This window comes from Portunus trituberculatus, chromosome 42 (genome assembly GCF_017591435.1).
Source record: "Portunus trituberculatus isolate SZX2019 chromosome 42, ASM1759143v1, whole genome shotgun sequence".
In the NCBI taxonomy this organism is placed as follows: Eukaryota; Metazoa; Arthropoda; class Malacostraca; order Decapoda; family Portunidae; genus Portunus; species Portunus trituberculatus.
In genome coordinates this window covers 27,706,354-27,718,868 of record NC_059296.1, presented here as the reverse complement: position 1 = coordinate 27,718,868, position 12,515 = coordinate 27,706,354, and the positions used below count along the sequence as shown (strand labels likewise).

At 36.3% G+C, this 12,515-nt stretch overlaps 1 protein-coding gene across 4 annotated transcripts in view; it reads right to left on the bottom strand.

The window, feature by feature from the left end:
• Nucleotides 1-12,515, bottom strand: part of LOC123517431 (E3 ubiquitin-protein ligase AMFR-like) — a 50,830-nt gene that overhangs the window by 13,785 nt on the left and 24,530 nt on the right. For 3 of the 4 annotated variants that reach the window (XR_006678465.1, XM_045277467.1, XM_045277466.1), the window contains 4 exons: nt 11,203-11,469; nt 10,894-11,039; nt 9,415-9,606; nt 8,046-8,248 (listed from right to left, as the gene is read on the bottom strand). Coding sequence is in view for 3 of the 4 variants with exons in the window: in XM_045277467.1 (XP_045133402.1) it covers nt 8,046-8,248; nt 9,415-9,606; nt 10,894-11,039; nt 11,203-11,469 (808 nt within the window). In the remaining variant the exon portion in view is untranslated. The remainder of the gene's footprint in view (nt 1-8,045; nt 8,249-9,414; nt 9,607-10,893; nt 11,040-11,202; nt 11,470-12,515) is intronic. The other variant, XM_045277468.1, reaches the window with a different exon arrangement.

Here is a 12,515-nt window from a genome sequence, read left to right as displayed (position 1 = left end):
AGTCTTCACCACCCTCTCACACATCTTAGCTACCACACTTGTAAGTGACACTGGTCTATAGTTCAATGGGTCTCTCTTGTTACCTGATTTATAGATTGGGACAATGTTAGCTCTTTTCCAGTCTTGGGGCACTACACCTTCCCTTAATGAGGCATCAATTACTTCACAAACTTTTTCTGCCAATTGCTCCTGCATTCTCTTAAAATCCATCCTGATACCCCATCAGGTCCCACAGCTTTTCTCACTTCTAAACTCCCCATCATGTTCTTGATCTCCTCCACAGTTACTTGAAACTCCTTCATAATCCCTTTCTGTTCCATTACCAGTGGTTTGTCAAAAGCAGTCTCCTTTGTGAATACCTTCCGAAAGCATCCATTCATAGCCTCTGCCATTTCCTGGGATCTTCACTGTATACTCCATTTACTTCTAAACTTTCAATACTTTCTCTATTTTTGATGTTGTTGTTCACATGTCTGTAAAAAGCCTTGGTTGGTCTTTACATTTATCAATTATATCCTTTTCTTGTTTCTTTCTTTCTTCTCTTCTAATCAACACATATTCATTTCTTGCTCTTTTGTAACTTTCCCACTGCTTAATCCGTCTTTTCCTTCTCCACCTCTTCCATGCATCCTCTTTTCTTGTTCTAGCCTTTTCACATCTATCGTTAAACCAGTCCTGCTTTCCAACTTCTCTATGTTGTCTTATTGGTACAAATTTTTCTCACCTTCTTTGTATATTTTTATAAATTCCTTCCACTTTTCATTTGCTCCTTAGCACTCTTGAATTTCATCCAATTTGTCTCTTGAAAGAATTTCTTTAGGTTTCCAAAATCTGTCTTGGCATAATTCCATCTTCCCACTTTATATTCTTCATTTCTTCTAGATTTCTCTTCGTCTATCACCTTGAACTCCAAAACTGCATGATCACTCTTTGCTAAAGGGCACTCCACCCTCATCTCCTCAATGACCATTGGCTCTGTACTAAAGACCAAGTCCAGTCTTGACGATGCTCCCTCTCCTCCAAACCTAGTATCTTCTTTGACCCACTGAGTTAACACATTTTCCATTGCCAGTGTCAATAGTGTATTTCCCCATGTTGTCTCTGATCCTTCCATTGACCAGTCCTCCCAACACACCTCTTTACAATTAAAATCTCCCATCATTATAGTTCGTTCACAGCCACCCAACATTTCTTCCAGACATGTTCCTGTATCACTTATCATTTCTTCATATTCCTGTACTGACCATGCATTTGTCTTAGGTGGTACGTACACCACTATGTAGTGCCTCTTTTTCCTTCATTAGTTTCTGCTCTGATCTTTAGCACTTCTGCCTTTCCCATACCTTTTTCACTTGATCCACCTTTATATCTTTTTTAACCAGCAACATCACTCCTCCTCCCATCTTACCTACTCTATTTCTTTTCCAAACGTTATATTTCCCTTCTCCAACCTTCATCAGGTCTTCTCCTCTCTCAGTTTTGTTTCAGTAAGACCCACAATATCTGGGTTCTTGTCCCTCAAGTAATCGTTGAGTTCTAAAATCCCGATATCACTCCATTTATGTTGGAATACATTACATTTCGCTCATATGTAAGTTTCTTTAGTCCTTTCTTGCTGTACTTTTCTGGGTTATGAACCACTTCCTCAGTCTCATATCCAAGATTCTCCAGAAAACTCTTTCTTCTCTCTTCTGTCCTCTCTTCATTTTTTTCAAAGCCTCCTTTCTCAACTCATTTAACATTTCTCTTTCCTTTTCACCGAGATCTCTTCTCAACCAAATCTTCCTTGTTGTTTCCTGCTGGGCTAGCCTCCATGACTTCTCCACCAATTCATCTACATCCTTTTGTGACTTAAGTTTGATTCTTATTGGCCTCATACCTTCTCTTGTGAACTTTCCAATTCTATGGAAGTCCTCTATTTCTTGTACTAGGTCTTTTCCTCCTCCTGCACCACATTAATGATATTATTTATCACCTTTTTATGTTTTTCTCTCTCCATTTTACTCGGTGTCTTATCCTCCTCCACACCAAATATCACCACACATCTCTTTTTGTCTACAGTTTCCTCACCAATGTCTCATTTGACTTAATAACCTTCACCACTTTCTCAGCTATCTTCTCTTCTATGATCTGTTGATCTATAATTTCAGCAAGGCCCAAAGTTTTCTCCCTGACTCTTTGATTTCCTTTTCCAGACTTGCAACTTTGTAATTTACCTCCTTTCTTTCCACTTCCTGACTTTTTTTCCATTCAGCCTGCTTCTCCATCACTTTTCCTAGAGATTCTCCACATTTTTCGCAATTCACTTTAATTAGCTTAACTTCCTCTTTCAGTGCTGCATTTTCCTTCTTCATATCGGCACAGTCTCTCTTTACATTGTCATAACTCGTTTCCAGGCCCTCATACTTTTCAAACAGTTTTTCAATTTTACCTTCTAACTCCAGAATTTTCTTCACATAAGTGCTCTTCTCCATTATTCCTTGAAACCCTGTGAAGTCTGATTCCTCTTTCGAGTTCACGGCCGCCATGTTGCGCAGACGTAAACAAACCAGCTGATGGCTCAAACGCAGGCTACAGTTTATATTTACCTTCACTGGACATTATTTTGCTAATCAACAGTTAACATGACTATATGGAGACGGGACAAACATTACCAGCTCCTTTCCCACCTTGGTTACTCTTAGGTAACTGTAGAATTATAGATGATTGCTCTGGAGCTCAGCGACCACCTCCGCCATCGACGATGTCCCGTGTGTGTGTGTGTGTGTGTGTGTGTGTGTGTGTGTGCATTTATCTAATTGTATTTACTGAGTTGCTAAGCTCTTACTGTTGTCTCCATAACTATTTTTTATCTCATTTATTTTTGCTGAAAGTCATTAATGTTTTTAGTACACACCATTTCACCCTCCAATCCATTCCATGCCTCAATGCTTCTATGAAGAAAGCTAAACTTCTTTGTGTTCCTTCTAAATGTGGTTGCATTTTGTTATCTTCCATGTCTCCTTGTTTCTCATTTATTCTCTGAAAACAGATCTTCCCAATCTAGTTCTTCCATCTTATTCATTAATCTGTGCAGTGCAATAATTTCCACTCTCTCATGTTGTTTGCCTTTTAGGCAAAGAATTCTTTTCTCATCTATATTTGTGCACATTTACTAATCACACTGTAATAGATCATTCATATCTCCCAAATTCAATAACAAACTTGAAGAGATAAACTTTTTTCAAATTAAGTACCATATCTGAAAATTATCTTCAAAAGCTAACTTGGGTACAACAGCCAAGGTGAAATTACAATCTCTATAATCATATCCTATTTGTCAGGCTGAGAACTGCCAAAGAAAGCAAGGCAAGACAAGACTTATCTAATTACACAGAAGAAAATATTGAATAGATATTTTTAGTCCCCTCACCATCTCTCTTTTAGTCATCTTTCATGAAACATAGAGCATACAGGATCAGTTTATTTCAGAGCTAGCTACGGAAAATAAAAGTAGGTGTATCTTTCCCATCACCATCACACAGGGGATATTGCTCAAGATATTATTCTTATGGATAATCATGTAAATTCATGCAAACAAGAGCTATCACAAAGAGGAGCTTCTTAGGGTATCATCGAACTTGAAATACTTTTCTGTTGATGGTTTCAATAATACAATGTATCTTGCCCTTTCCATAAGCATCAGTTCCATAGGCATGACTATCTTCATGGAGCAAATTAATGTCAATTTCCATAGTCAAATACAAAAAACTGCAGAGAATAGCATGTGTATCTGAGGGAAACACACTTTTACAAGATTTCATATCCTTTAAAGATAAGAAATAAGGGATTCACATTCATCATCAGCATATGTTACCCAAAATGTCCTCTAGTCCCTTTCATAAGGTATGTAATAAATGTATGCATCTATCATTGTATTGTACCTTGTGGCATGATACTAAACGCAGGCAATTCTCTTACACAATAGACAACAGCTTGTCACTGGTTTTAAGAACAAGTGTCTTTTCATCTGTTGGGGGAGGTTAGTCCAGATTCTCTCCTTTATAAAATCACCTTCAATAAGTCATAAGCTGTAATATTTAGCCTGCTGCTTCTTACTTTCACTTTCAGGACTGTTAGAGAAAACTCAAGCTTCTCACCTTACATGAAGCATGCACTGCATACAAATTAGAGTAAAGCAGCAATTTCTGGGCTATTCAAGAAAGCCTGTGCTCTACTGCTTGGTCAAACCTTATCTTTGCCCTGGTTTCTGGATACTAAAGGAAAACCACACATGATAGACAAGCTCAAAGATGTGGTCATAAAGAATTCCCACACAACAACAAAACTCAAACAAACTCATCCACAAATCCTAAAGTTGTAGTTTGAACTATTTAGGAGTGGTGTCAGAGGCACCTGCAGTTACTACTTCATGTATACACCAAAAAAAGTATCTTTACCAAGATGAACGTGTCATGTTTAGAATTTATTAAAACATACTAGAACTTTATTGCTGGTCAGTGGAGAACAGTAACGTGGAGTAAAGAGAAATGGTAAACTGCTCACATCAACCCACTGGTGTGAACAAATGTGAATTTCATTCAGTCGTTCATCACTGGCTTACAATAAAAAAATTCCAATTTTATGCCACCAAAATTTAAAGGCCGAGCTGAAGGCTGGTGGAGGGCACACCAAATACTAAATAAAAGTCTAATGTGCAATATTTCTCTAATTATCTCTTCTTACCAAAAGCAGCCTCTCTCTTGCCAAACAGCTTCCATGAAGTTTGACATTATGAGTCATCTTCACCAGTTTTTCTCATCCCCAACAGGTAACTCTGTACCCATGTATAGAGTATGCTTCACATGCATGGGGGGGTTCCACTCATACTATATTTTTAGATAAAGTTGAATCCAAAGTTTTTTGTCTTATCAACACCTCATCTGACTGATTGTCTTCAGCCTCTTTCTCACTGCAGTAGTGATGCATCTCTTGTTATCTACTACTGCCATTTTCATACAAAGTGCTCTTCTGATCTTGCTAACTGCATGCCTTCCCTCCTCAAACAGCCTTGCTGCACTAAACTTCCTTCTTTTTCTCACCCCTATTCTGTCTATTTATCTAATACAAGAGATAACCAGACTCTCAATCTTTCATCCCTTTCTCTAGTAAACTCTGGAACTCTATTTTTTCACCTTCCTATGAGCTAAACTCATTTAAGAAGCAGGTTTCAAAACATTTTTCCCATTCTATCGGCTAACTCTTCTGACCTTGTTAGGAGACCAGCACCTCAGTGGATCTTTTTTTTTTTTTTTTTTTTTCAAATAGCAATTTTTGCTGCTGTTGGCCAATACCCTCCTACTTAAAAAAGATAAACTGGTCTCTTATTTCCAAATCTTTTCAGTCAATAATAAGTGATCCTTAGCAAGTTGCAGTCATTAAGCATCACAAGTCTGTAAGAACTATTTTCACTTAGAATGAATATATTTTGAATGTAAGACTGTCATGAAATTCTTTTTTGCAAATATCATCTATTAAATTATTCCAGCTTACTGACTCTAACTGTTTTAATTACCCAACATTGCTACAGTCCACCAGATATTAATATTAATTATTTCTTGTTTGGGTGCAAAAATGCAATGCACACTGCTGATTAGCTATACAAAATTGGTCACCACCATGATGAGTGAGAGAAACCAAGGAAAAAGCAGCAGTCCAAAATAGAGCAAAAAGAACAAGATGCACAACTAAAACAATCCAGTAAGAACATAAGGTACATATCTTTGCATTCCCAGTGTGTCATAAGAGATGAAAAGGGGGTGAGAACAAAGGGCTTGGAACTCTTTTCCTGCACAAAAAGTATTGCAAAATGATATTTTAAGCATTCATCCAATTATTAGTAAGTTAGGAAAATGTCTAGGAATGACAACAGTGCATGCAGTGTGCCAGCAACTCCTTTTTGCATGTTACTCTGAGCATATGTGCTTAAACTAATCACTCCTAACCTAGTGATATCTCTCAAATTCCATCTGTGGCACATCAAAATTCTACCAATGAACATCTGAGTGAACAATGAGATGCAATGTGTAGCAAAATCATGGTGTCCACATCACTGGTTAAACTTTTGTAATGCCAATATGAGAATACTTCATAAGAAAGAAATACTAATATAGCAATAAAAAAAATAGTAATAATAGCACTGGTATGTTCCTATATTCAAAATCTGTAAAAAAAATTTCAGCACTTACAGACTATTGAAACAATATGATTCACACACACACACACACACACACACACACACACACACACACACACACACGTTTCTTATTTCATTTTCAAGTAATCAGCAAGTACATGGCAAACATAAACAGGAAACAAGTTCAACATCAATCTCCAAAGCAAAAATTATTTCAACATTGTATACATGACAACTGTACAATGTTGTTTTAGAGAACTTGTCATTGAAATAATGAAACACCCACAAACAAAGAAGTTTCAAATAGTATCAGATCACAGCAAAGCTACAGAGATCAATCAGAGAATCCAAACAAATAATTATCAAAACCTTTCCCTCATTCTCACTCCCTTACACAATAATGCCAACTCTTGATGCTATTTCTTCATGACAGGATGAATCTGAAAACCATGGAATTTGAGATCCTCTCTGAAAAAAATCCACGATTTCTTCATGACAGGATGAATCTGAAAATCATGGAATCTGAGATCCTCTCTGAAAAAATCCTATGTAGACACTCATTTATCCCCAAAGAATTCAGGCTTTTCACTGAGAACCTTCACTTGTAATCACTCACTCCCCCATCTTGTTGATCTTTTCTCTCTTCTCTCCCCCTCTAGAGGAGCATTTGGAAGGAACAGCTTACAGAATGAAGCACTAATTTCTCACATAGCAAGGCTTACTATATCATCATCATCAGGATTAAGAGTCCTATCACAATGTATGGCATGCAAAGATTAGACTAAAATTGATTAGGACAATCATTTACAAACTTGATTAGCTTAAGACAAGCACTGTCTTTTGCAGCCTATAAGAAGCACTTCTTTCCTTTTCCTTGTCATCAATTTTCTTTAACAAACATCATACATGTTAACACTTCCAACTATATACTTGAGATACTTTTTTATCTGAATCAACTTATGGGCTACAAAATTCTTAAATTATATACAATAAAAAACATGTAATATTTATACAAAAATAATAACTGAAAGCACTTGGCTATTTCAGTCTTATGAAGGTAAAATATAACAATCAACCTTGTAAGACTTGACATTTAAATCTGAACTGTACATATACAAGTAAATTGTAAAGTGCTGTATGACAATCAACTTATTCCATACTTTACAAAGCATTCAGAACAGTCATATTCACCAAACTTAGAGACAATGAACTTGGGGTCTTCTCCAAAAACTTGATTAAAAGTTATTCATTCTAAGTCACTTGGTGATCTTAACAATTAAACTTTGCCCCTAAACTGAAATCTAGCCAATATTGAATATGCATATTTCTATGAAAATATATCACTAATGCTCCCTTCTCATTTTTATATGGAACATTGATAAGAAAACCTGCATTCCTTGCAGTTCTTGTGCCTCTTATTACCTTTAAATAACTCCTAGCCACCATTTCTCCTCTATTACTCACACATGCTTAAGACACTCCACATATAAGTCATGGTAACCTTCACAAAATATAAATATAAAATAAACATTTACACATAACTTCATACTTCAGTATAATCGCTTAAATTTAAATATCACTTCAAAACTTTTTTGGCACTGTTATTTATTAAATGTATATAGTACAGTAACTTGTGTAAATTACTGTGAGCAATTTTGTTGAAATCTAATGTCATAATGGTTAGCTTACCTTAGGATACATTTTTACAATATCCATAAAGTAAAAAAGAAAAAATAATGCAGTATATGAATACACTAATTTTAATCTGAAATTTTCAAATAAACACAAATTCTACCATAATAACACCTGAGGAACTAACAGAATAACTTTGTCTCCAGCCATACAGTTAACTACTGAGCTGAGACCTTACTTGTTTGTGAAGTGTCTAGACTTCCATCCTCATGCAGGGCTTCCCCATCCCCCTCCTCTATGTCACCTCTTGAGTGGGAGACAAATCTTCGACGTGCTTGAGACACCAGTGCAGACTTTCGCTGAGCCAGCATTTGCTCTCTCTCTCTTGGGGATTTGCTAAACCGACCACCAGTTCCAAAGGACCCAACCGGTGACCAACTTCTGTCAGGAAAGAAAACTTACATTAGATAAATGACAACTTATTGCTTCACTTTTTAATTATTTTCCCTCAGATTTCACATCTCTAATTTAGACCCTTTGAAAACCAGTCAATGGAAATCAATGTCCAATGATACTAAATTTACTCTTTTTCCAATCTTTTGGTATTTTTTCCTTCACTCAGGGAGGCATTCATTAAGTATTGCAATTTGCCTACAAGATGTTCACTACACTCTTTAAGATCCATCTTGATACTCCATCTGATCCCTGCAGTCTTCCTTACATTGAGTTTATTTAAGCTTCCCTCAACCTCCTGTACTGTCAGCTGTATCTTTTACATAACTCTTCCTCCCTCCTGGCTTTAGAGTGGTGCAAGTTTCTCTTCACCTTGTGCAAGCTGTTATTCATCACCTCCACCATCTCCTCTGGATCCTCATATGTTGCTCCAACCATTTTAAGTTTATCAATACTCATTTTTTCCCTAAAATATCTGTAGAAGAGTTTGGGATGGTCTTTGCACTTGTCAATCACATTTTTTTCATATTTCTTTTTTGTTCTCCTTGAATCTTTGTGTACTCATTCCTTGCCTGTATGAACCCATTCTGTGAGATAAACCTGGATTGTCAGAGATGCTGCTCATAATCAACTGGTGATGAAGTGGTGAGGACACTAATGGATTTCCTAATCAATGGGTGTGTCTGTTATTTAATCTTAGATAACAAGGAATAAGAATCCATGGTGATAAGGGGGAAAGATGGACACTGAGATTATAAGGGAACGACTATGAAGACTCACTTTTCAATCACTCAGCAACAAAACAGCAAAGGTGGAAATCTGTTCATATAGAAAAATGCAACTGTCACCCAGCAGCAGCTGAAACTGCCACAAATTGTGCATAGATGAGACACAAATCTTTGTTAATTGTATTATACTTGTGTAAATGTGTTGGTGAATTCAGCCATCTTAGAATCTGAGTTACCCATAGATTATTACAAACTGGTACAATGCCCATCCTTTGAGAGAGACATACACAGCAGGAAAACAATATCACAGTATTTCATACTGCCCAGGTTTAAAGTCACTATTTATAAGGATACAAAAGCAATTCATAATGAGAGATCTATCACATAAGTTTGTAAATATCTAAATGACTGTCATGTTAATCTTACCCATCAGAATCTGTGTCACTGGAATCTTCACAGGAACTGCTGCTGGTCTTTAAAGAGAGCTCAGGCAAACATGACTTATTCTGCAGGAGTGGCAGTGCATCCTGAAAGTGTTCTTCTTCTTCAATAACATCCTCATCCACATTTGACTGAGGGCTATTTTCAGCTTCTTCATGTGTGCCATCATATAAAGAACTGAAAGTTGATACACACTGATAATATGATTAATTCTATCACTGTTAATAATTACTCCATCATAATCACATGACAATGCCATATAAACAATGAAATTAACTTTGAATAAAGGTGAATGCAGTGAATATACAGAACTACTTTGGAAAGTTATTGAACACGTCTTGGTAAAGTGATGAAAACAAAAAGAGAGGGTTAGAGAGAACAGAGGAGGTAATCTGTGATTAGCAATGTGACTTTAAAAGAAGATGAGATATGCAGACCAGCAGCACATATTTGCTATTAGATTGATGTGCTTTAAGTAAGGAACATGATTTATTCAGATATTTTGATAAAGCATACATGAAATATAAGATAGGGATGAGTTGAAGACCGTTTTGAGCAAATGGGTCGGACGGAAGACTTTTCTTATCTGCACATCAAAGCAGGTGTTCTAGTAGACAGTGGGCAGAGTGGTCTCCTAGTTCAAAAGAGCAAACTTAGTAATATTTAATGCCTCAAAAACTCAATTTCTCCATCTATCAACTCAACACACCCTTCCAAACAACTATCCCCTCTTCTTCAATGACATTAAACTGTCCCCTCTCTTTTACACTGAACATCCACAGTTTGTCCTTTCCTTATACTGGAAACTTCACATCTCATCTCTAAGCAAAATAGCTTTCATGGAGTTAAGTATTCTGAGTCGTTTCCATTAGTTATTCTCACGTATTATATCCCTCTCAATCTTCCACCCTTCCTGTCTTTCATAAATACAATTGTATGTTCTTCCTTCACATTATTCATGTTTCACATGATAACCTTGAATGCTGCATATTCAGAATCTAAATGAAAAACGTTTTCAATTTACATGATTGCATTTAAAGTGAGTAGACAGTGACATGGCAGTCACTAAACACTGATCTTGTGAATAAAATGTATGCAAACACTTTTCACATTCTGCATGAGATTCAGCTGTCAAAGGAAGGATAGTTTTATAAAGTTTTTGACATTTAGCATCAGTCTCCAAGGGATAAACAACTCACATCTATCTCCTGAAGCTTGATCCTCTTCCTCTGACTCAGTACAACTTATGATCTTTTTAGTCAGGCTACTTTAAAGTCAGGGCTAAGCACTTCCATCAATCTGATATCTCAAACCTTATCTACAGAAGAGACATATCACTCCATATTAAGTGTTACCACCAACAAAAATTCAGAAATAGCATGACATTTAAGAAAATACAAAATCTAATAGTACAATATGAATGCTAGATGGACAAAATATCCATAATTAAGGATATCAACATACCTGTGACTATTATGAGAGGTGAACATTGGTGGAGGATTAACCAAGCGCTGTTCTAAAATGTTGTCAATTGTAACTTCTAAGGAATGGGTGTGTCTCAAATCCTCCAAAATATGTGAATAAGAAACATCAGGAAACATCTGCTGCACCTGAAAAATATTTCAGAATTTTCTTCTCCATTCTTTTTTTTAATTAAGCTTCTGACCACTTTGCTATAAAGAAAAAATGAAATGACAAAACATTAGCAAAAAGAAAATGAACCTACCACTGAATGAAATATATGCTTGTATCAAGTAACATGTGACTCCAAACCTGTCTAGCAAGCCCATCCAATTGGGATGTTGATGCAGGTTGTGCACTGGCTTGCTGGTGTCGGGGGAGCTGTGTGTGGCTCTGCTCAACACTAAAACTAGGCAGCCAGGAGACATAGCGCCACCCTGGAGTGCCAGAACCTTCAGGTGCAGCAGGAGATGGGAAGGGACTCCCTGCCCCATGTGCATCATTGACTCTGTTGTCTTGTCCCAGACCATTCTCTTCCACAGTGGGCAGCAAGCCATCCAACAATGATGCAGTCTCATTCTGTTTGACCAAACAATAACTTCTTTAATAATAGCTCAATATGAACATTAATGTATACATGGTTAAAATTAATGAGCTGGCACAATCTTGTAAGGGATAAATTGACATTACTGGTGCAATACTAATTTTCAGTGCAACTATTCAAATTTAACAAGTGAAAATTCATCTCTAATACATCACTCCCTCCAGGCATACTGTGCAAGGAGGTGGCAAAGCAGCCTTTACTTTTTCCTATCAACACACCCCTTTCTTGGTTGTCCAGGTATGCTGTCTCTTTTCATGCCTCCTTTGCATAAGAGCTTCTTTACCTTATCCTTTAGACTTCTAAGTGACCTTCCTCTCCTTCAATATCATGTGCAAACATTTTTATTACAAACTCTTCACTCTCCATTTTCTCAATATGGTAAAACTCCTCAATGTATTTTCTATGTCACTCTACCATTTTACACTTCACTCTATCACACATGTATTCAAACTGCATCTCTTATACATATCCTCACTATTCTCATCCTACTATTCTGTCACTCATCCTTCTTCCTTTGAGATAACTCATTTTCATATCATACACTCTTTGCTGCAGTGCACTATTCCATATCTGAATATATGATGCATATGCCAATACTGGCAGGAAAATGTAAGGACTCAAACATCAGACTCATTTCTATTTTCTATAGCTAAGCTTTGCATATGATATCCCAATCCTTTGCCTTTCTATCTCATTTCTCCATCCATCTCATCATGTTTACATATCACCATCCCAAGATACTTAAATTCATTCACCTCCTTCATTCTCTTTTCTCCCACCAAATCTCATACATTGCTGCGCCTGACACATTCAGCTTGCAAGGCAGACTAAAATCACACTAATATCTTTGCCCACAAAAAAATAAAATAAAATAAAATAAATAATTAAGTAAATAAATGAAATAGGTAAATAAATAAATAAAAAACAATAAAATAGATAAATAAAAATATAATAATAAGAATAAATAAATAAATAAATAAACAAAACAATAAATTAATAAAAGTGATAATCTCCATGCATA